The sequence below is a fragment of the Protomyctophum parallelum genome, assembly GCF_964188405.1.
Source record: "Protomyctophum parallelum genome assembly, chromosome: 2".
Lineage (NCBI taxonomy): Eukaryota > Metazoa > Chordata > Actinopteri > Myctophiformes > Myctophidae > Protomyctophum > Protomyctophum parallelum.
Window position 1 is genome coordinate 29691393 of NC_139699.1, and position 25647 is coordinate 29717039.

Here is a 25647-nt window from a genome sequence, read left to right on the forward strand (position 1 = left end):
TTCATTCATTTTGTAAACAGAACAACCATGTTATACCATGCAAACTGGACAAATTTCCATACAGCCCAATTTGTTACTTTTTACATAGCCTAACGTCTTCATTACCATAGCCTGTAAAATAGTTCACACACACATTCTAGTGGTGACTGAGTTTCTAGTCTAGAGATCTGTTCTACGTCAACGTCACTATTTAGTGGTAAATATGCACCTGTTTCGGGGTGTGGCCAATGATGATGACTCCACTCCTGAAGCATCAAACATCATTCACAGACTCAGAGACATTCCCACAATGAAGCAACGGTCGGTGGTTTAATTAGAATGACCTATAATCTGCACGGATTAAGACGATTAGTAGCCTATCCTCCGTTTTAGTTTTGTGCCACTAAATCGTGTTTGAGCGTCTTTTTGTTTTTCCCCCCTGGAGAAGATCGTTTATTGCCGTCTGAATTCAATTGTGTGGTTCAGTCAACTACAATGTGGAACCTGTTTGCTTCGGCGATCATTCTACTTCTACTGCCAAAAGGTAATTATATATTTCCAACGTTTTGAAATAATTAATTTTAGTTTGAGCCGCTGCCCGGAAGCATTTTTTAAAACAGTTAACACTTAAAACCAGGACAGTGCAGGGGTATCGGTCACGTGACAGTGGGTTTTGTTTACTAGATAGATACCAATCTTCCAAATGACTCATCCTGATATGATGGGCAGGCATATCCAGTAGGCTACTATACTATCCATGGAGTTGTAACTTATTTAATAGGTTAAGATTTTAATACTTGATTGGGTCCCCTAAAATTTGGAGTAAAACAAGTTTAACACATGATGATTTCGACTGTTATGGTGCACAAATGTGATCTACATAAGGTTATGAGTTGATTGTTTTTGCTATTACCTCTTAACATGCTGGTGCAGACAGTCAGACTTCACCATGTCCATTCTTTCATTTGAATATCACTTTGGTGGTTTCAGGGCTCTTCCTGTCTCTTTGTCTGTGCAGACTACTTGTTTTTCTAGTTCTGCCACTCTGACAGGCCACACACACACACACACACACACACACATTCTCTCACTGTTTTAACTTTTCACTTACAAAACCCAAATGGTATTTCTTACGTAGTAAGAAAGAGGTGGACCTCATCTTTGAAATAATGCAACAATACTACACACTAAAATAAAAGCTCCCTTTGGATCTTCTTATCACATTACCTGTATTCATTACTACCTCCTCCTAATGGTAAACTTACACATACAGTGACTTTGAGGCGCTATATAAGCAAACACCTGTTGAGTAACATTCTGTTTTTCCTCTCTTGCCCAGAGTTGTCATGCATTCAAGTGACTGTTGCCCAGCAAGACCGCAGCACGATGCTGTTTGCCAATGTGATTCTGCGCTGTGACTACTCCACTTCCGCTAGCCTGCAAGATGTTCTGGTCACCTGGAGGTTCAAGTCCTTCTGCAAGGACCCAGTGCTTGAGTTCTACTCCACAGGTGAAGACTGCAACTCATTCTTTCACACCAAAATGAGCACTGCACTAACACACACACACTAGCTAGTAGCCCTCCAAGCAGAACCCAATGGTACTGAAGTTTCTGACTTTTTGACGACACAGACCATTGGGTCCTGTTCCAGCAGTATCCTGCCACGCGGACATACATAAAACATAAACAACGTGGATAACGCCTGTCTGCGCTCTTTGACGACATTTTTTCGTGTGAGGGCTTCTGAATATGTGAAGTATAAGTACCCATACATGCCGCTGCGAATATCTCCTGTGGCGCGGAAGCCGTTAAGTATTTTTAATCTTTGTTTGACTGATTTGGTCGCTTTGATTCTTCTCTTCCTTCCTTGTTTATTGACACCTCATTGTACCGCCTATCTGGCTAGCTAGTGGCGCTATAGCTATGACAGAGCAGATCAGAGGCAGGGAGGTAGCCGCACAAGCTAACTAGCTAGCTACTACCCCCACCTTCCACATCACCATCGATGAATTATCTGGAAATCATAGCAACTTCATATATACAGTTGATTAAAATTAGGGCAGGTAAGACAGTTCCAGATGGAAGCTTATACATATTATTTACATTGGTTTTGAAGATGCAAGCTTTACACTACTAGGCCCTTGCATTGTAAGGACTTCGGCCAGTCACTGTCATCCTACTAGTATGCACTATGCACACGTAGTTGTGTTACTTTGTATTAGTAAGATTGTGATGATGAAAATGAGTTCTCATCAACCCAAAGCTTTACTGCTAAAACCTATGCCAGATTTTATAAATGCTATTTACAATAATCCCTTACAAAATGTAACTTTTTTTTCTAGCATACCAGGCTGCTCTACAGTTGGGTCAGGACCCGTCGAATGACTGCCCAGATCGTCAGAGGACGGTGCGCACCGTGGCCCAGAAGAGAGGAACCAATGAAGCTATTCTGGGCGCAGAGTACCGTGAGCGCAGGATCTCTATGCAAAATAGTGAGTTTATTATAAAAGATGGATAGATCTTGATCTATGCTTGTATCTTGAGACCAATAACACTATAAAGCTTAATAATCTGTCACGCAATGTTGTCATTGGTAAAAGACATTAACTTAACCCATTAAGACCTGAGGACGATACTAGGAATGCCCACACTTTCAAGATTTTTCAGAAATTCTCAACAATAGCAGATGTTCAAGCTTTGCTATTTTTGAATAGGCAACGTAAAAATGACACTGGCTACGTTTACATGAGCAGTTAAATCCCCTTTTCATTCCGAATAGAAGTTCAATCCTATTAAACGTTGTTATGTAAACACCTACAAAAACTTACATCCGAATGAAAACGCTCGATGCGATCTAAAAACCATTCCGATGTCACTGGCCGGATTACTCCGATTTTCAATGCGATTGAAAGAAAATTGGACTCATGTATACACTGCTTCGGATGTAAATTCATTCTGGTCTTTCTGAGCATGCTCATTTCCATTGCGCTCCAACTCCAAGGCGCTCATAAGCCTCATATCCAAGGCGCGCCGAGGAGTTTGCACATAGAGCGCGTTATTTCGTGCATTTTGTGTGTGTGTGTGTGTGTGTGTGTGTGTGTGTGTGTGTGTGTGTGTGTGTGTGTGTGTGTGTGTGTGTGTGTGTGTGTGTGTGTGTGTGTGTGTGTGTGTGTGTGTGTGTGTGTGTGTGTGTGTGTGTGTGTGTGTGTGTGTGTGTGTGTGTGTGTGTGTGTGTGTGTGTGTGTGTGTGTGTGTGTGTGTGTGTGTGTGTGTGTGTGTGTGTGTGTGTGTGTGTGTGTGTGTGTGTGTGTGTGTGTGTGTGTGTGTGTGTGTGTGTGTGTGTGTGTTCAACGGTCTCTCTCTCACACTCTCTCTCTCTCTCTCTCAAAAATAACGAGCGACCCGATACAATAATAATCAGTGTGTTGCGTGCCCTGGCCGTGCTGTAGATAATAAAGTAGGCTACACATAAAAACGAGATGATCACCTTCCCAGCGGAGCAGGTGGGGAAAAAAAGACGGTAAACATGTATGTCCGTCCCTATCCAAGCAGCAGCCTCAAAACTACTGCGGAATGAAATGATGGGATTTCAAAGTGTCGTCTTTCGTCTGAAAGTCACAATGAATGAACTGCCTATATTTTATGTGTCCAACAGATGGCGTAGTTTCACGTGAATTAACATGTATCATGTCTTCTATCACTTCTCCATATAAACACTCATTCGGAATGACCATTTCCCATGTAAACTCGCGGCAAAAAATATTACATCGGATGTATTTTATTCGGAAGTATTTATTCGGAATGATCACCCTTCATGTAAACGTAGCCACTGATGCTTTCCTGGGTTTTACGGGTTAACACAGAAATCCTAATGAAACATTCAGATGAAAGTAGGCTATGACTGTATGCCCTGTGGGAATCATGTTTGAACAATCACTAGGAAATGTATATAATTTACAAACACAAACACTGTTTTCATCAGGAGGAAGATAAGTTACAAAATACTTGGGGTTAGAAAGCAACACATTACCAAAATAAGTAGCAGGGATACTTTTATTTCCTCACTGTTCTTTCATCAACTTGCCAAAGCAACATCCTGGGGATTAATATATTTCTGTCTGAATCTGGATGTGAAAATAATATATATGTTTGTGTTCACACAGAGGCGGACCTGGTGATCAACGAGATAATGTGGTGGGATAACGGGGTTTACTACTGCTCTATTGATGCTCCTGGAGACACCAGTGGAGATTCTGACAGAGAAATCAAACTCATCGTTTACAGTAAGAAACCAAACCTATATCGGTTACATGAACATTGGAAAGCAGGAATGTCTTTTCATCAAGATCATGTTCACCTTCATGCACAATGCAGTTAAAACAAAGTAGTTTTATCACAGGATGCCTCTCCATCTTTCCTCCCTCCAGATTGGTTAACGGTACTCCTCATTGTAATCGGATGTCTTCTTTTGATCCTGCTCTTGTGTGTCTGCTGCTGCCAATGCTGTCCTCAGAAATGCTGCTGCTATGTCCGATGCCCTTGCTGTCCGCAGCAATGTTGCTGTCCTGAAAAAGGTACCTCACTCTCCAATGAGTAAATACTTTTGAGTCTTGTAGAAATGTACCACGCACTGAACTGGGGGCGGGGGGGGGGGGGCAAATACGTTGCATGTTTTTTGAATATTTTGTTTTTTATATAAAACGTGTTCTCTTTTTCTTTCTGTATAGCGGTGATGCAGCATCGTATGATAAAGGAAGCTCAGAGGGCCATGGCCCCCTGGATGGGAGGACAGCCTATATACGGACAAATGAGCAATGGATCCCAAATGAATCCACTGCTGTACTCAGGTACACACATACCCAGCAACTCTGAAGAGCATAACTATTGGAAATCAGCATTAGCCCTGATCCCAAATGTGTTTAACCAAGAATCAAGGAGGGTTTATTTGTCACTCACTCATACGGATGCAAGCAGTGAACTGTTGGTGCACCACGTCTGCAAAACGACAATAGCAGCATAATTTACGAAAATATAATTTCAAAGAAACAAAAAGATTGAGACAAGATAAAAGCTAGAAATAGCCGATCTAACATCGCACATCGTGTCACGTTGCGACGCATTGAGAGCTTGTAGATCAGCTATTTTTGACAAAGATTTGATGTAGAGCGGAGGAAAGAGGGGACCACGTATAGACCCCATGGGGGACTCATGAGATTAATTTAATTCTGTATTCTGTATCTCCTCAGGATCTGCTTCGGGCAAAAGCATCGCTATGCAACCTATGCCCCTCCCCCCTCCGCACCCTTCAGCCTACAGCATGCCTCCACCGAGTGCCTATGGCAACCATACGCCCTCTAGCAATCAGATGCTTGACTACCTGGAGAGCCAGGTGAGGGGGATGGACATGACCAGTCCCCTTCTACAGGTAATATGTGAACGCTGTGTCACAGGACCATACTGCTTCAACATTTTATGTTACCTCTCCCTGTATACCAATGTCTGATAATTACAGTCAGTTTAAACTCTATTAAGGCTAAAACAAGTTGTATCCAAAGTACTGTCAGGAGTACCCCGCTTACACATCCATTACAGAGCTGTTTTGTTTTAAAAGTCTTTCGGTGTAAGTAAAGAAATGTATCTTGTGTGAAAAGTGAGTGGCCATGTAATTTGTATCAGATGTGGCTCCTGCTTGTCTACTACACCAGTGATTCCCAACCTTTAGTGTGCCGTTTGAAATGGCCAGGTGTGCCGTTTGATTTGAACACAAGTAGCCTCGGCAACCCAGACGTTTTTATTTCCAGGAAGAAAAGTAACCCTCCCCCGATAGAAATAGATACTGAGCTGCTTGCGATTGTTGTTGCCCATCCCCACCAGTCTAACGACCCTCGGCCATATAAATGCTAATGTATGGCGTTGTTTACATGGGGACATACTGTATTACCTACTCTCCTGGCACGTACAAAAAAAAACACCGCTTGCCTCCGTGCGTTCCAGCCTGCTGTTGTCTTTTAAGCGGACCTACAAGCCCACACTGTGTTGCAAAAGCGGCAGTGATGGGCTTACAAAACGCCAGGGTGGAGCTACAGCTGAACTAACTCTGCATGTGGAGAAGTAACGGCAGATGAGTGAGACGACATAAGAGAGAAGCAGAGTAGCTAGGTGCCAGGTCCTTCATGTTTCATAATAACGTTCGCTGTTGTCATACCGTCAATTTATAATTTATATATGTTTCTAAAACGTAACTTTCAAGTGAACTTTATGGAAACTTTAGGGAGAAGTATTTCTTACCTGACTGCCATGAACAAACATGTGTGATTCAGCGTGTCCAGATTGCGAGCGACACAGGCACACACAACACAGACACGTCAGAAAGTGACTTTCTGTGTGTGCAATGTGCACTGCATGCACTCAAACTTTGTTGATCATGTGTGACGTGATGAAAGCATTTGTATTCGCATTGGTAGGTCAGGAAATAAAATATATAAATATTAAAAATATTTGTGTTAAAACTTAAAACTTGTTCTGGTTTCGAATACATTGTAGCAGATATATATACACATACATACCCCCGTATATCTACGTGTGCCCTCACACACACACACCCCCGTATATCTAAGTGTGCCCTGGGATTTCTTGGCTATGAAAAGTGTGCCCTGGCCCCTGGCAGAAAAAAGGTTGGGAAACACTGTAAACTACACCCTCCATAATGAACCAACCAATAGGGGTCAGCATTGACAAAGGGAATTGGGAATTGACAGAACGACTAATATGGAAGAAAAAGATAACAACACTTCTCTTGAAAGTTTGAAATGCCTTTTCGAGGGTTAGGTTGGTTGTTTTAGCCTACAGTGTAAGTTCAGTTAATTAAAACAAATCTGTTGACAGACGTTAAAGTTCCAAGGGATAGATGGTAAGTCATTAGCATTCAACTTGACTGACACGGGCAGTTCTTTCTTTGCAACCACTCCCTTACGGAGTTATGTGTGGGGGTGGCTGTGTGGGTGCCTGCCTGCCTGGCTGGCTGGGTATGAGCACGAAAACAGCATGGTTGTTTTTCACCACCTGGACCCCTGGGCGCACCCCCCCCCCCCCCCCTCCCCCCGGAAACCCCCACACAGAGTTGCACCACTCACTTCACACTGGTGTGATTTATTTTTATGTATCTACTTGGGTAACCCTTTTCTACTTTTATCATGAAATGTACAATATTGTAAATTTGTACATTTCTGAAATATATTTCTTAACTTTTGTAGGTGAACCTGTTGTATCTGTATGTTGTGTATGATGTGTATTTGGGTGTGACGGACCCCAGGAAGAATAGCCATGCTTAGGCATAAAGTACCTAACGCATTTCTCCTCTTCTTGTCCCCTCCAGCAGCCCCTCCACCTCCAGCAGCCCCACAACCAAATGCCTCCACCTCCCCATCACATGCCTCAGTCTGTTCCCTTTTCCGCGGGCCCTCCCAGCATGCTCTCCGCCCTTGATGACCACCACAACGGGCCCGCAGAGCGCCGTGTCATCACTCTTCCGCCAATAGGAGAGCAGAACCAAGGAAGAATGCCGCCTCCTCCCAGGACACGCCCTCCAAGCTCCAGCGAAAGCAGTCGCAGCGGGTACCCCCCACACCGAGGGGGAGGAGGAGCAAGGCGCTATCCATCGCCAGCGCGCTCCAGAGGCATTCCTCGGAGCTACAGTCAGGAGTCCCTGGACGGCCGGGGTCGTAGTGTGGTGTCGGGAGCGACTGGCCGCCCTCGTTCCCGCTCCCGAGACGACCTGTTTGAGACGAGGTCTCGGAGCAACTACTCTCCTCCGGCCACGCAGCGATCGAGAGGTGGATCATGGAGCTCCGATGACGAGGACAGCAGCCGAAGAGGAGGAGGAGGAGGAGGAGGTGGAAGACGGGGAGGTGGAGGTGGAGGTGGAGGATGGGCTGAGAAGCCTCCCAGCTACACAGAGTATGAGCCTGGGCAGAAACCTGGAGCCCGGCGGAATGATCGTTACACTGTAAGAAACACACTGCTTTAACTGAAACCCTACATGCTTAATTAACCGGTGTCCCCCAAGGGTCTGAATTGGCTGATGTACAAGATCACAATGTTGCAGTGTGTTGTGAGCTTTTAGATCGGCTATTTTTGCAGAATGTTTTTTTGCCTAGTTTTATCAAGTGTTCACCTTATGTGGCCACTATAGGGGTGCTAGGGTTTAAGTGGTTAATATGAGTAAGAATTCACACACATTCTGTAGTATTATGTCTGTCCATGGCTAATCTTGCGTACCATTACATAGATCAGTACAACATTTCTTGTACACGAGGAAGACGGTCCCCCAATAATTTTCACATTTTGTGAAAAAATAAGTTGTGAATTCATATTAATCTCTTATCCACTATCCCACCGAACCTCCTAGGATCTTCCCAGAGATTCAATGGTAAGCCACACCGTTGCCCTGCGATTGTTGTTATGGAAGTGGGGGCACGGATTGGGCAAAAACCTTGCCCAAATTTGAAGATGACTAATGTCATCAATATCCCAGCAATAAATCATCAAAGCTGCATGCATGTTCCTTCTATTAACATTTTGCCAAAAATACAATTCCAAAGACGCATCATTAGACTATGTCTTGTTTTTACATGCATGGCTGCAAAGCTACACAGAGGCGTCGACACTGATATAGTGGGTCTGTGTGTCTCTCTCAGGACAAGAGCTCTCGCAGTGGCACCAGTTTGGTCGTCTGAGCCTTCCCGCTGTCAGACATCCTGTGGCTTCCACTTAAGATGGTTACTTTTTTGTTTTGTTTTTACCAACAATAAGTGAAGTAGATGCCAACTGTAGGAGCAGCTGTTTGGGTACCAACACTTAAAAGGAGAATTCCATGCTAGAAGGCTTTCTTACCTTTTATTTGTAGTTGTTACGTCCCCACCAAAGATGTCCAGGTGTTATTTTGTGCAAAATCTCCTTATTGGCTATTTTCCCTACCATAAGCCCTAAATTAATTGAATGGGAATTGAATGGGGCTGTTGTGCTAATTCGCTTATTTCCATCGCTCAAAAGTATTATATTTTTGTATATACCCTCTCTTTATAATGTAAGCAGCCCAAGTGGCACACTTTACTACTTATTTCGATGGAAATAAGCGATTTAGCACAACACCCCACAGCCCCATTCAATTCAATTCAATTCAATTCAATTCATCGAGGGCTTATGGTAGGAGGAATAGCCAATAAGGAGTTTTTGCACAAAAAAACACCTGGACCTCGTTGGTACAAAGAAAGGTAAGAAAGCCTTCTAGCATGGAATTATCCTTAAGTGGCAGCTGGTTTGGCAAATACAGCAATAATTCATGAAATGTTATATTTATTTTTTTATTTTTGTGGGCCTCATGTTCTTTTTAACTGTACATTTTTAAACCTGAATCTTAACTTGAAGTGAACAGGTATTCTGTGTAATTGATTTGTCAGCATAGAGATGGCCTTGGTGTGAATAGCCTATAAGATCTTGATTTAAAAGCGCTCTACCATGACAATGTAATTAAAATGTATTATCTGAGCTGTAGTTATAGGTTTTGCAATACCCCCCTCTACTGGATCAGAGGGTTATAGCCAGGGTGTTTAGTCCAACTCAGGTGCTGTTTATTATCATTGTTTTTTGTTCATTGTTGTATTTTTATACCAACTTGTCTGTAAAAGCCATTTCATGTGTTTTTATTGTTGCTAGCCAATGTATGGGTCTTTTATCTAATATCAACTAAATGAAAACATTCATTTCCCCTCCACATGGTGTATTTTGTACAGATTTGTTTCATATTTTCAAGATGTGTTGAAGTAACTGTATTTTACCAAAACTTTATTTTATGAAAACCTATAGGCTATATGACATGAATGCTGCTGCAGCCTGATAAATGTTTGTCTAGAACCTATTAGTAGGTGAATGAAGGGAAGTGAAACAGCACTTTGTTTTCAGTGTTTTCAAAAATAGTGTGAATGAAGCCATATTATGACAATCAATAAAGCACAGCTCAGTCTACTGGTTGTAGTTTTTCTATTTTAAGGGTCACACCTAGGAATGCACGTGTACGGCACTATGGCTCAAACAATGTTTCATTGTTTAATTCCAGCTAAAACCTAAACTACACATTACTCAACAAATGCATGGAATATAGTACTACATATCGTCACGAGAAATCTATAGGCCTACTACTTTCCAAGTGAATGTTTGTGGATTCAGAACAGAACGTGTGTGCATGTTTGCTGTAGGTGTGTTTACTGTTTGTTTTTAGTAGTTCACGACACGTCGCACAGCTGATGACGTCAGTGTGCGGCGGTCTTCAGCAGTCTACGTCGCAGTGCTGATGACGCGCGGGGTTCAGAGGAGGAGGAGGAGGTGCAGTTTTGCCACGTCGGTTCTCTTGAGTGTGTGTGTACGTGCGTGTGTGTGTGTGTGTGTGTGTGCAATGCCTCACACTGTTGCTCATCCAAAGCGGCAGGCAGCTTTAAACAAGTTTTTAAAGCCCTTACCCTCTCATCCGAGGCTCAATTAAGTGTACAACGCTGTCGGAGGCCTCGCAGCTCACCAACGCATGGGCGAAGTTTAGGATATTTGACGGTGGGAATGGAGAAAAGAAGTGCTACTGCTGTGTGGCGCGCTGCTGCTGCTGCTGCTGTGTCGACTTGAACTGATGCATCCTCGTTCAGCACACCCTCCGTTACACGTTGATGCCGTGTAAGTAACGAACACTTGTGTGTGTGTGTGCGTGTACGTGCACACTGTCGGATTAAAAGGATACCGTTTTTTAATTCTCAGCGCTTTGGTCAGGTCACGTGTGTGTTGAGAAGTTGGAGGAGAGAAAAAAAAGACAACAAATGCGTGATGTCACCGTTCAGACAGACTGGCACAGTAAAACAATCCTCAGTGTTTACTGTTTACTTTAACTCTTCACTGTACAGATGTGACCAAATGGACCCCGCAATAAGGGTCCGTCTGCATACATCTGTGCACTCAAGGGTTACACATTGATAAATGAGCTGTGTGTGTGTGTGTGTGTGTGTGAGAGACTGTGTGTGTGTGTTAGAATGGAGTGAATGCATGTCGTAGCAAGCCTCTAACAGGAACAATAACCCCTATCTAACAATTCAACAAATCACGAGTTGAACTGATCTCTCTACTTATGATTTGATTACTTCATTATTCACGTCAGCATTCTACACAGTAACATCCCCCATAGAATGCATCCTGTGCAGATGTTTAAAGGTTACTTTTGTACACTTCTCAGTGTTACAAAATGCTAAATGAACTCTTGAGCATTTTTATTGTCCGTTCTTTCTTCTTCACATCCTTTCAGTTCCTTTTTTTGCATTTTGGTTTGATTTGGTTTTGTTTTGTTCTGCTCCCTTTGCAATATGGTGTCTACAAACTGCTGTTTTCTGTGGGACAGATAGACTTATCTGCATGGTGTTTGTGTGACTACAAACCAAGTCATGATGACATCCAAAACTTAGCTCTGTCTGCTCTTTAGTCTCTGCTGCTCTATGGCATTGTTTAAATAAGCACTGTTGTATAACTTACCTGACATCTGTCTTCGCATTGTTTACTTTGTAACTAAGTAAAAAGGAGAGCACACTCACACCCATTTTCAACCTTATATGTTCATATAATTGGTTCTCATAAGTTGGCACAATTAACTGTCTAGTGTCTACTCACTCTGTCTCATTGGCGGGCTGTGCACAGTTCAGAAACATGCCTACTGTCAGTGACATCGATGGTGATTCCAAGCTAAACTACAGTCTTCCTGGAAAGTTAGCATGCCTCAATAGAAGCCACTGATAAAACAAATTAAAAGTTTGCAATAACCAAACATGCCTACCAATTATGTGACTGGTAGTTGGGTGTAAGTAGACAGAACTGGTGCCATTTTATGAGCATTAGTGAGGGCCAATTATATGAAGGTAGGTCTGTTGAAAATGGGCGAAGTGCTCCTTTAATAACTTACATAATCCATGGTGACAGTGGCTTTCTTTACTAACTCTGAACTTTTACCTTTTCATATTTTCCCCCAGCAGTCTAAGTGTGTTTGCTGGGTCTCTGAAGAGGAGAGGGAGGAGTGTCTGTCGGCTGGTGGTAGCCCGTGGTTACCACGGTAACTGGCGACCATGCCAGGAGGTCGCAGGGGCCCTAGCAGACAGCAGCTAAGCCGCTCTGCTCTGCCCTCCTTGCAGACTCTGGTAGGAGGCAACCTCACCAATGGCATGGGCCTCAGGAACAGGTATGAGATCAGTGATTCTCAAACTTTTCTTTTATTTCAAGCACCCCCAGTTTGGTGTGCATTGTTCCATCTGTACACTCTCAGAGTTACAAACCTGTAAGGGCCAATTTGGTTCCTAACGATTTATCATTTAGCTGGGGACGCCCTGGAACCCCCACAAGGACCCCCGGAACCCCTGATGCACGGTGCGCACGCGCACACACACACACACACACACACACACACACACACACACACACACACACACACACACACACACACACACACACACACACACACACACACACACACACACACACACACACACACACACACACACACACACACAGAGAGCACCCTGCTATATGTTGCAGGCTGTGCACAATTGAAATGTATTTGGGTGCATTCTCAACCACTGTGAATAAAAGTTGCAAAATGCACCTGAGAGCCGACATCGACAGACGGCTACTATGGTGCTAAAAAATAATTTCATGTCTTTTTCAACAACAAGCCTGGTGCTATCCTGCCGCTTCCTTACAATGTGTGATCCGACGCGACAATTCCACATGTGGCCTGCTCATAATGATTACACAAACATTTTCATCTGCACCTCCTGTAATATGCAGTTCTCTCAGTAAGCATTATAGTAAGCGTTATACTACACATCTTTATTAACTTTTATAGCAATAGTTATTGTTAACGTATAACGCATAACAATATTATTACACAAGCTTCAGCATCATTCATTGTGGTGCACTATCAAGCAATGTCCATATAGGGATCCAGAAAAAGCGGTGAAGTGAATCACAAGCAATGCTTGGCCCACAAATGGCTTTTCTCTGCACATTCACAGTGTATTATGAATCTGATCTTATCAAAATACATTGAATCTTATCTTATAAATCTGTTGCTTTGGCAATTGGCAGAAAACGGAAATGGTCTCATCGTAATATCTTCCGTTGCTTTCAAACGGCTTCTTGAAACACTGTTTTAGAAGCTGTATCAGTTGGGCCTAATTGAGCGTATTATGTGTAATGTGTATGAGTAATCCATAAATGCTGACCATATTACTGACTTTCTTTTGCAAATGGTTTTAACACCATCACCAAAAATGCTAACATTCGGGTCGTTTTTGGCATTTCTGCTGCACGCCTGGTGTAGATGCTGATCACTTATCACCTTTAACCCTGTATTAACCACTTCCTCTGTGCTATAAATACAGCAGTTAAAGGTAACTGCCACACCGTCTCCTGCAGAACATCATCACAGACCAGTGTTGCTAGTAGGCACGATAATATGCCTCTGAGATTGGTAAAAGTGTGTGTGCGCTCACATGCATGTTTGCTTGTTTTTTTGCAGGAATGGTAATTCAGTGGGTCTGTCTGCCCCGCCTCTTTCGGCCCTCATCACCCCGGAGCCTGTCCGTCACTCAAGGATCCCTGAGCTGCCATTGGACAGCAGCCTCTTGTTTGAGTTCTTGCTCTTTATTTATTTGCTGGTGGCCTTGTTTGTTCAGTACATCAACATTTATCGGACTGTCTGGTGGTACCCGTACAGTCATCCTGCTGCCTCTACCTCGCTGGTGAGAACATACTCAAATTATATTAACTATTATTATTACTTGTGTGACTTAATTAACATCTTCAGATATTTCCTAAAAGGTGCAGAGTAAAAAAAATCACACTTGTGTGAAGTGAGGGGCGCTCTTATCATCATACATCACATTCCGTGCTCAGCCAATCAAATCATCACATTCCGTGGTATACACACACACACACACACACACACACACACACACACACACACACAGCTGTGCTTGGGAGGGGCTAGCGTCCCTCAAAAATGCCATTAGTCTTATGTCCTCCTTTTGTTTGATTGTGTTGCATCTGTACAGAACTTCCATCTGATGGACTACCATCTGGTTATCTTCATCACAGTCATGTTGGCCAGGAGATTGGTCTGGACTATTGTTTCAGAGGTAAAATGCGCGCGTGCAGACACACAGACGCACACACACACACACACACACACACACACACACACACACACACACACACACACACACACACACACACACACACACACACACACACACACATTTTAACAACTTATTTATGTCCACACAGAGGAAATTGCATACAAGGACTTATATAGTTTAGGTGCAGCAAAGTTACATCAACAAAATCAAGGCATATGTCCTCAGTCACGATACAACAAGCATGTCATGTCACCCAGCATTCCATGGGCACAAGTAGTGTAGGCATCCTAAGTTCTAAACCTCCTCCAGTCCGCGGGTATGTTCCAGGCTGGACTACCAGAGGAAAACAATTTCTCAGTCCACTCCTGCAGTGCCCCCCAGTGTCATATCGTTCTCCGTAGCGTGGCTGATCCCATGGGCCCAAAATCCACCCACTGTTGTTCCAACAGCGGACGGAAGGCCAGGTCCAACGCCTCTCTTCCCTGTATCTGCTGTGGAAGGGCCACCAAGCAGCACCGGCTGTCGGTATACTCCCATCGGTGAACAGTGCCTTGTAGTATGCAAGCTTGCGATCGTGTTGAAGCACACAGTCCACAGAGGTTGCAAATGCATCTTAAATCTGCACCCACTACATTAACGGTGGTAGTTACAACGGAGCAGTTTAACATCATGCTCAGGACACACACACACACACACACACACACACACACACACACACACACACACACACACACTTAATCGTTGCCACGAACACGGGACCTCGTTTTCTCTCCACAACCCACCTCTGCCAGAACGAGGGAACTCGTCTTTCTTCAATTTAATTGAATCCAGTATATATTTTTCTGTTTTGTTTTTACTAAGATGTTAGACAGCCTACATACGGATCCGACGTGCGCGCACGCTTATTTGTTAATTTCTGCTCAAAATGAGACGAACTAAGAGGTTATAAAACATGAAAAGCTAATGCTGATGCTACCGCCGGGTGATGCTGACCCTCCAACAGCTACTACAGCTGTATGAGGGATTCACGTCCTGGTTAGTCAGGGGGCCTCTCCTTCTTTCTTGGTTTTTCACACATTTGTCTGGCACTGGTGGCACTTTTTCCCCTAGAGGGCTAGCATGGATTGTGTTAAAAAAAGTTTGACAACCACTTCCCTGACTCTTGTTTGGTTGTACTCCTCCAGGTGTCTCAGAGCAGTGGTGGCTCGCTGGTACGCTATGTGGTTCTGATTGCAGCCCGGCTCAGCCTGCTAACCATGTGTGGCTGGGTGCTCTGCTGGACACTGGTTAACCTCTGCAAGAACCATTCTGTCCTCAACCTCCTCTTCCTTGGATACCCGTGAGTCTGTGTTACAGTTTTTCTCGATTTGCGCACAACCCCTTACCCCTGTCACCTCCAACACACACACACACACACACACACACACACACACACACACACACACACACACACACACACACACACACAAGTTTCCACAGTTCAATAATCACAATTCTTTATACAAACTCTTCCCACAAAAGTGACCAATAAATCATTAATTGAAATATATGGTCATTCAGCAAAACATGCTTGAAGTTTAATTAACTTGAGTCATCACACAAACAAAACTCAGAGACCACACCTATCTCCAGGTGCAAATACTAAGCCTAAGCCTAACCAATCACAATTCCCAAAACAGTCACAGAGTCGATTAATGGGGCTGTCCATGTGCTTTGGAACAATGGATCCTAACAATGCCAAAGCCTGTCAAAGTAGGTCCATATGACACATTACAACTCCTATAATTTATAGATCAGCTGCACAATAGCTTTCTTAAACAGGAACGAGAACAAGGGCAACCAGAGCAATCCCAGTATATTGTCATTTTGCATAATGTGAGATTCCACCAGGCTGCATCTGATGGTGCTGCACCAGGTTCACACCTGGTTCAATGCCAACCCAGATTCTTTATTTTTTCTTCTCTGTTTTCTCCCGTTGCTAGCATTTATTCCCCATTTCTAAATGCAATAGAGGATTTTTTCACAACGTGGCGGTGGAGAGTGTATGACCACAACCCCCACTCACAGAAAAACCTCATGGAGGCAACAGTGGATGCCTGTGGTGATGTGTCTGTGGAGTCTATCCCGGATTTGATAAGGCAAACAAGTGCATCTTTCCCACGCTGCCTGGCAAGAGCAAACATGACGTTGAATTTTATTCACATATATTATGTTATGCTGATGATGAGCAACCTGTACATTTGGACACACACTGTAGCCTCGATAAATGTAGTACTTTTTCATTGTCAATGTGACATTTAGGTCAGGTTCTTGACCAGAACAGCAATAACAGTAGTAAGGGTAGAACAGCATTAAGTAGAAGAGGTATTTACAGTATCACAGTACTGTTTTCAGGGTGTTCCTGAAAGTGTTATCTGGATAGTCAGTGCTGAGAGTTCCAAATTACTGTAAAAGCCTGTTGGTATGGTATTGTGATGGCTAAACATTTGCAGCAGTGTTTTTAATGAAAATGAATCCTTCCAGTGTGTAACAAGCAGTCATCTGTGGTTTTGACAAACGTTTGTTTTGCGATCCCCCAAAGAAGTTATGCGTTTGTATTGTTGGGCATGGTGCGTGAATGTTTTAAATAGTATGCATAGATTTGGGAAAATGGTGAATTGTTTGTTTATCCATTTGTAACTCCCAAGTGCACAAATGTAACTGAATAATTAATACACTCACAAAGCAAGTTGACGCCCCTCCCCAACACATAGTTTAGGTCCAGACACATTTTACATTTTGATATTTTACACCAGAGGAATTTTGCACTGGCGATTTCTGATGTGACCAAGGCTTAAGGCATAACTGCTCTGTAATATCACATCATAGATTTAACTCTCATCTAGTCATCTTTGAAGCAACAAGTCTCTCTTTTCTGCTGTCCTCCCTCTCTTCCCCTGCTGTTCGTCCATCCCAGATTTGGGGTGTACGTCCCGCTCTGCTGTTTCCACCAGGAAGGGGGAAAGGGCCAAACGGCAACAGCCGACTGCGATTACCAAGCAGACCACCACCAGAGTGACCTATCGGATGCACCGTACTTTCGGCCCCGCGACTTCCTCTTCCTGTTACGAGAGAACCTCAGAGAGCAGTTTGCCAGTACCCCCCACACACCCAGGCACACCTGCCCCCCACACACACATTCACACACGCCAGAGCTGATTCGCTCTGAGGTGGAGGAGCTGAAGAGTGACTTTAATCGCAGAATCAAGGAGGTGCTGTTCAACTCTCTGTTCAGCGCTTATTACGTAGCCTTCTTGCCCCTCTGCTTTGTTAAGGTTGGTATCTGTTATGTCATTTGTGATTAGTTTACTTTTTCTTCACGACTTAATTGTTATGGACACACAAATCGTATTCATTTACATTTCGTATGGCATTTCCTATTTCTATTGTCATCATCACTCCACTGTGTTCCTGTGTAGGGTCCAACCAAAATATCGTTTTTGCATATTGCATTCTTCATAATATCAGATATATATTGGCATGTCCATATCTGCCCTAGCTGACATGAATAGCTCTCCCAAGGAAAGGATACTCGGTTGGTAACAGGATAGGTGGGTACCAAGGAGTGGGCACCTCACTGTTAAAGTGCCAATTGCCTCAGTGTTAAATTGGCATTTTCAAAATACAATATTTGGAAAATGTTTTATACATGCTTAAACATTCGACAATTAAAGTTTAACATTTCTACGAATTGCTACAATTCAGTAAGTTTGTCAATTTTACATCAAGGTGTGCAGATGTCTCTAGTGCCCACAGCTCACGTATCCTGTATCCCTCTGGTCCACCACCAATGAATGTAAAAGAGAGATTTAGTTTTGGTTGTTGCTGTTGTTGACAGTATGATCTGCATTTATAGAGTCCTTTTACAAAAAGCTCTTTACAATGTACGTTACGTTCAGCCATTCACACATTCATTCACATCAATGGTGGAGGCAACCATGCAAGGCACCAACCATCCTCATCGCAAGCAGTTAGGTTCAATGTTTTCAACGACACTTCAACATAGAGACAGGAGGAGCCGAGGATCGAACTGGGAATCTTTTGGTTCCCAGTTACTGGGACTCTGGGACTAACTGTGGCCCCATGTTGTTATTTCTACCAATACAGATTGTTGTGGATGTGGACAATATTATACACTTTGCTTGTGTATGTTTGTCAGACGTTTGTAGACAGTCCAATACCGAAGTGAGAATTATTTTTGCAAGTTCCAGGGCATATTTATTCTATTCTATTATTTTTACTCGTATGTTTCCAAGAAGAAAGAGAGGAAAAAAATACATATTGTATCCTGTCAGCAGCTTTGATAAAGAAAAGAGAAAAAAGCTGGTATCCGTATTGGCATGAGATTTTTTTTTTATATACATTGGTCTAACCCTATGCGGGATTACTATGCTTGGTTGTAATGCTTGTGTATGCATTCAGTATATGTTTAGATTGTTTACTTATCTCTGACCCTTGTGTACTTATCTCTGCCCCTTGTGTAGAGTACTCAGTACTATGACATGCGCTGGTCGTGTGAGCATCTGATCATGGTCTGGATCAATGCGTTTGTGATGCTGATGAGCCAGCTGCTGCCGCCCAGCTACTGTGACCTGCTCCATCGCTCTGCAGCACATCTAGGACGCTGGCAAAAGCTAGAGCATGGCTCATACAGTAATGCTCCTCAGCATCTGTGAGTGCCTCTAGCCACACACGCACACACACACACACACACACACAGGACTAAAATGTGCAACTAAACTAATTGATTTAATAATCTATTATAAAAATCCAACCAATAACCAAATGATCATTTAATAGCTGATTAATAATCAGTATTTGGGTAATAATTAAGTGATGTGATTATAGGCTAAGGCTTCAAGTTGAAAGAAAATGTAAAAACGAGTAAAAATATTTAAGATAGCCAATCTAAAAGTTCAAAATGGTTCACTGTTTGCGTTGACACCGGAAACGCACCAGAAAACGCACTGCTTAATTATTTTATTAATCGAAAAAGTAATCCATAGAATAATCTTGTGTCAAATATTTCTGGTGTGTGATAAAGCCATGCTTGTACACCTGTCTGTCTTTCAGCTGGTCAGAGAGCACCGTCTGGCCTCAGGGAGTGTTGGTACGACACAGTCGCAGTCTCTACAAGGCAGTAGGGCCCTATAATGTGGCACTGCCCTCCGATGTTTCCCATACAAGATTTTATGTGAGTAGGTGGTTGGATGGGCAGGCAGCCATTCACTCATTTGACACGCATGCACACACACACACACACACACACACACACACACACACACACACACACTGATTCATAGATGCCATGAGGGGAATTCAGTTGTCATGATGTTGTGCGGTCATGCTTTAGCTTGCATTGGTGATGATAGACTATTGTGGATTAATAAAATAAAATAAACGACCAGAATGTTTGAAATGTCCAAAACTACTTAGCAATGATGTCTGAACTGTCCACAGTCCTTTTACACACAGACCAAGTAGACAAAAACAGTACCATATTGTGATACGTATTAGTGTGGACCAAATTACATGAAGATGGGTTGGAACTTCGAAATGGGTGAAGTTGTCCCAAGAAATGGTACAAAAAAAGAACTAGATAAACATAGGCCCTCATTTATCAACCGTGCGTACGCCAAAATATGGGTGCACGGCAAAATTACCGAAATCTTCGGCATTTACCATTTCCGCCAAAGCTTGAAATTGAACTTGAGTAGGACAAAAAGTCACGTCTGGTCGCGAGCTGTCGTATGCTTTGTCCTCGGCTGTTTTTCTGTCGTACACAAGCGGAGCAGCATTGTCTGAACTGCTGTCACAGGCATCTAAGCATAATTATGTTTTCACTCCTAAAATGTTAATATAAAACATGGTGTCCCTGGCTGTCCTCAGTGTCACTCATGTATAAATAAAACATATATTTGTCAAAAACCTTCTGAATATTGTGCAGGACATTATGCTTCATTTGAACATACTCAAGATTAAAACATTTCATTCCTCATTTCTTCAGAATTTTCAACCAAGCACAGCAAAAATCATATGGTGCGACTAGTGTCCCGGCCTTGTTTCTCAAAGTAGGAACTTAAATAAAACTAAGGAAAAAAATGCTACATTTTCTATTTGTGAGCCTAATCTTTTCAAAGTCCAAGCATAATGTTTTCAGTCATTTCAGATCAAAAAGATTTTGTCCCCCAAACCAAAATCATATTGTGTGACACCATTTTGGGACATTTCAACAGGCAATTGTTTGGACACCCATTGGGATAGAGAGGTACTTCTTCATTAAGGCTGTTCAGCACTTGCATGACAGGTGTCTGTGGTGAATTATCATTTTAACATTTTCATGAAATACGATCTTGTTGGAACGCTGACCAATGCGACTCTTCCAAGTGTCTGTGGGTGTGACACCTTTTTCATTAAAAAAGCTAAAGGTATTAGATTTTTTGGTCATAATTACATGTAAATCTATGTTGCTTTGTTATAGCTAGCATGATGGTAGCATGCTAATGTGTAGCTAGTAGCCTCAATGTTATGTTAAGTGCAGAAAACGTAATATGATGTGACACTTTATCATAATGGTGTGACTGTTTTCCTGTCACGCCATATGACTTTTTTGTCACACCATATGATACAAACTGTATTTTCCTACAGATATAACAAAGTCCCATGCTTCTTTTGTCCATTTAAACATTTGTTTTAAACATTTTCACCTAAAATCTGCAACTATCCACAATAAATTGTGTTTAATTTCGTTTTATTCAGTCATTGCCATGTTATTCAATGTTAAAGCAATTTTCCTGTTGCTGTTTTTCCTGAGTAATTGTTAAATCAATCTGTAAAGTTCAGTACTCACTAATAAGTAGGTTAAAACACAGTTTGCTTTGAAAAATGAAGATATGATCATACGGTGTGACACTAAATCATTTGGTGTGACATTCCACATAGTGAAAAAAATCATACCTTTATTAATGATGAAACCATTAATGTTCATGGATTACGTAGCAAATAGTCTAAGGAAGAGTCACAAATATTTGTGTAATTTTAGAGAGTTTTGTCACAATAAATACAAAATATATTGAAAGACCGATAACATGGCCCTCACATTGAGTGTTGATTACGGAAATAATATACAGATTTAATACATTTTCACAAAACTATAGTTGATCACAGGTTAGTTATGATAAAGGACTTTGATAAAGTGAGCAACTTAAGAAAGGTGTACTCCATTTTCATTTTATAAACAATTATTGACATGTCACACCATATGACGATTTTAGGCACAGGTACAACAAAATGCTGAATAAATTCTGATTCCAATACAATATCTAAAAACATATGTAAGTATGTTTCCATAAAGATAAGAGTGAGTAGAACAAAAGTAAATCATTTTTATTCCTGTTATTTAAAGGTTTAAAAAAAAACACTTTTTTGGGGGTGTCACGTCACTGACCCATATACATGTAAAAGAAAAGAAAAAGAGATTTCCAACTTTACAAGTAATTAAATTCGCAAAATTAAAAACAATATAACATGTTTACAATGTATTAGTTTGTGCTTAATCTAACAGTGCTTTACTGGCCTTGTCATGCGAGCGCACTTGTGAGATGATTTGGGAGCGCATGCGGCATGACATCAGATGCCTATATCACTGTACTGTCTGTGAGTGATTAATCATTCACCATTTAAATAAGTGCTTTGACAGTTCAGATAAAAGCGAGATCATTTTAGGGGGTCGGGAGGACGGGACCGCGGCGTGCGTCGCCAACACATACCAGCACACATGCAAGCGGCAAGCCTTCATCCATATGTTTATGATTCGTTCATCAATGATCAAATCACTACAACGTTGATTATGACTGCCTTGACGACATGATAGCCTATCTCTCATGCAGCCTGCAGGCATCACTGACACTCACCCACAGGACTTATAACAGCAGTGCGCAGTCTCACGCCTTCGCCGTGCACTGCGTACGAATGGGTAAAATTAATATAGGCCAGCCTACAAACGTATTCCATTCATGGCGATGCGATGTCGATGTGTCATGTATGGTGCGTGCGTGCATGACAGCAAGGCAAGCGAGGTGAAGGGAAACAGACAGGGTAGGCCTACAACTTTATTCAATTCATGCAGGTGTATGTTCTTTATTTATTTAACAACACACCAAGGCACGGGAGAACCTTTATTTCTTCCTGTAACCAGGGTTTCCAGGACGTATTGCATGTGTTCATGTCGCAAAAACGAGGGCGAGGCTTGATTTCATAGGGCGTGCCAGATAGATTTCAGCCGTCACATTTATTAACGTCAGAACGAAATTAAGGAAGGATCAGCTGTTTGCGATCACTTTATAAATGCCGTGGCGACGTGGGTGTACTACGAAACCTGCACTTGATTTTACACTCAATTGATAAATGTGGCCATAGTGTGTATATATATCTATCTTATGTTCTTCTGTTGTCCTTTCTTCTGCCTGACCCAGTCTCTTCTCTTTGCTAATCTAGATCCTGTTTCATAAGCCATTGCGGATCCTTAACCTGTTGATCTGGATCGAGTCCAGTGTGGTTCTGTACCAGCTCTATTCTCTGCTGCGGTCCGAGCGTTGGAACCACACGCTCTCCCTGGGGCTCATCCTCATCTGCAACTATTATGTCCTTTTTAAATTACTGCGGGCCCGCATCGTCCTCGGAAAGGCCTACTCCTACCCATTGTCCTCCAACAGCTTGGGGCTCAAGTCACAATAAGGGCCCTCCCTCCCACCACCTGCCCCCCCACCTAAGAACTCTGAATGTAAAGAGGAGATGGGTGAAGGGTTGGCCACGTGGAAGAACCAGGAATGGGGGGGGGCTTGCTTGGTGACAGCGCTTTGGGACGGACTGTGAACTCTACGTTTTTGATACGGTTCTATTTTTCATGCAATGTTTATATACCTATTTAAAGAGTATTTTTATTTTGTATACTGTTTCCAGTTACACCGGGCATTACCACGCCAACAACGTTGGTATGAGGTATTATTATGTTGCTAGGCGACAGGAAAGTCAGGGAATGCCGGGAGGTGACTTCCACCAAAGATGTTCTAAGTGCAGGTGGCCAAACCCACAGTAGACTTGGCCTGCGCCAGCCAGTTTCGATTGTTTGCACACCCAGTCAGAGAAGAGATTCCGAGCAGACAAATTGTGCCTAAATGCTGACCAATGTTCTGCTTATTCTGCAAATCCCCAGGGCCCTTAAACATTTCATTTGGGGATCAAATTGATGCAGCTGTTGGGGGCAGTATGACATGGAGCATTGGCGGTTTTCACTGCACCACTCGAAAGAGCTCAGTAAAGCTGCAAATATGGTTCCCATTATTTGCGGCTTCGACACGTTTTTATCTTTCAGCAGGGCCTCTGGCTGTGTTTTATACCATCACCTATAAGAGAAGCAAAAACTCCTGTACCTAGATCAGTTAATAGGAGCAACGCCTGATGTGCTTTACCGCTTCTGCAGGGACTGCTGTATTCCTTATCCATTTGTTATGTTACTGTATTATATTGTGAGCATCGTCTTATTTCACAGCAACAGCTATCGTAGGATGAGAGTTATACTGGGGCATTGGCGAGTGATGAGATTTTAGGGCAGATGTATGCAATTTCTCACAGTATTTTATACCCCTGCCCCAGTTATCGAGCATTTCAAGTTTAACTTTGAAGAGCCGACTGCTATAGCCTGGAGACAGTCGGTTATTTTGTTGTTTACCTGTCTTATTTAAGTTTTCCCATTATGTAGGCAGGTGTCGAGGTTTTTCCGCTATGATGTGGGCCTATGTTTCAATCATGTTCCTTAAGGTTATCAGTCACTGTTTTATTTTATTTTGCTGTGACTGGGTGGTTAAACCATAACAAATCGGATCATGTTGCCATGGTATTGTTGCCTTTTTTATTGTTGGTTGGATAGACCATAGAATGAATACAGGTAATATACATGTCTGTTGGTACATCCCATACCTCATAACCCTCTCTCCTCGACAAGTATGTACATGTAAAGTAAACTCACCCTCGCACGGATTCGACTATGTAGGATTTCTGATGAGAACAACCCCCCTCCCCATTATTGAGCTTTCCATTCCCATGAGGGAGAAGCACAGAACCAGAGCGAAGACAACCAGAGGCAAGAGTGCGTTTGTGAGATTCTTCCTGGTATATAGGCCTACTGTATGTTCTCAGTTACCAAAATGGTGTTACATTTTGCCTTGCAGGGTCACACTCCGTGTGCATCTCAATCTCAACTCAAAGTGGTTTCCTTCCTTTTGTACTCTTCTCACTTACTAATTAGCAGGCTGTGGGTAAGGTGATGTAACGGGGAACCGTCTTATCTTCACACAGATGTTCTACTCGTAGAACTGAATGTTGATAATTGGTCTTCTGAAAAAATTGCCATTTTCTGCACAGTCCCGAATGCAGCACTATTTACTTTAATCTAGATGAAGAGCACTTGCAGATGGGGAAGAGGAAACCATTTTTGAGACGCAATCTAGATTACCAGTGGTGCACAGGGCCTAAACTCAAGTCTTGACTCTTGAATATGCTCAATATAAGTGCCATACCTTTGCCTATTCCTTCCTCTGCCCCATGATACTTAAATCTGTCAGTCATAAAATCAACTCCTTGGTGCACCTTATGCATGTGTGGAGATCTGAATGAATTGACATTTTCCAATTGAATGTAGTGGACTTCGTGAGTCAATGGTGCTGTTGTGTTGGTCTTTTATGTTGTTGGCATGAGCCAAAATCCTAGCACTATTTGTGTTGGAATGGTTATTGTATTATGTCACCCCTTTATGCCATTACCCCATTATCCCTTCAATCAAAAGAAGTGGCAGCGTATAGGTCGATTTGGAGCCAGCTTCTCTCTCACTTGATCAATTATCAAATATGCCCTGTTAACAGATCCTGTCCCCTTCGACCTCCTTGCTTCTCAGATTACTCTGATTGGTGGAACATCCAAGGATAATGTGTGAGGGAGGAGAAGGAGATGGGCAATACTGTACACTTGAGAGAAACTGACACTAAATCCCTCTAGCCTGGGATCTCAATCCAACTCCTGAGATGTGTCGAGTGTCGACTGCTACCCTATGCCACCTGTACACTCAAGACAACGCGACTGGAGCGTGTGGTTTTACATCGGAATGCTTAAATCGATGTTGTCACTTTTGTGTGTGTACAAGCAACCATGGAGGTTGTAAAATTGAGATGCCGATCTGTCTATCAGCCTTCCTTGTTAATGGAATGTGCAGGAGGAGTCCGAGAAGCTGGTCCTAGTTCAGCTTTTTACAGTATTCATTGTTCCCTCAGCGTTTCTGAAAATGCCTCTTGACATCTGAAACAATAAAAACGGTGTTAAAACTTAAGGATTTCATGTGTTGGCATGCATGTTTTTTTT

General features: G+C 42.6%; 2 protein-coding genes across 4 annotated transcripts; both read left to right on the forward strand.

The window, feature by feature from the left end:
- Window positions 1-285: 285 nt before the first annotated feature.
- Window positions 286-9230, forward strand: LOC310854894 (immunoglobulin-like domain-containing receptor 1). 2 transcript variants are annotated; one of them, XM_083759645.1, is made up of 9 exons: window positions 286-523; window positions 1319-1489; window positions 2323-2472; window positions 4144-4263; window positions 4408-4554; window positions 4708-4827; window positions 5227-5405; window positions 7356-7985; window positions 8677-9230. In XM_083759645.1, the coding sequence occupies exons 1-9, from the start codon at window positions 475-477 to the stop codon at window positions 8713-8715; spliced, it is 1605 nt and encodes a 534-aa protein (XP_083615771.1). In that variant the 5' UTR covers window positions 286-474; the 3' UTR covers window positions 8716-9230. The 2 variants fall into 2 exon arrangements, with proteins under 2 accessions (XP_083615771.1, XP_083615772.1); XM_083759646.1 differs by having other exon boundaries at window positions 7359-7985.
- Window positions 9231-10362: 1132 nt separating this feature from the next.
- tmem39a (transmembrane protein 39A) lies at window positions 10363-25615 on the forward strand. Of its 2 annotated transcripts, none has more exons than XM_083759900.1 (9): window positions 10363-10699; window positions 12034-12239; window positions 13578-13800; window positions 14113-14196; window positions 15381-15535; window positions 17153-17510; window positions 18720-18907; window positions 19309-19429; window positions 22732-25615. In XM_083759900.1, the coding sequence occupies exons 2-9, from the start codon at window positions 12127-12129 to the stop codon at window positions 22969-22971; spliced, it is 1482 nt and encodes a 493-aa protein (XP_083616026.1). In that variant the 5' UTR covers window positions 10363-10699; window positions 12034-12126; the 3' UTR covers window positions 22972-25615. The 2 variants fall into 2 exon arrangements, with proteins under 2 accessions (XP_083616026.1, XP_083616027.1); XM_083759901.1 differs by having other exon boundaries at window positions 12037-12239.
- Window positions 25616-25647: the final 32 nt, after the last annotated feature.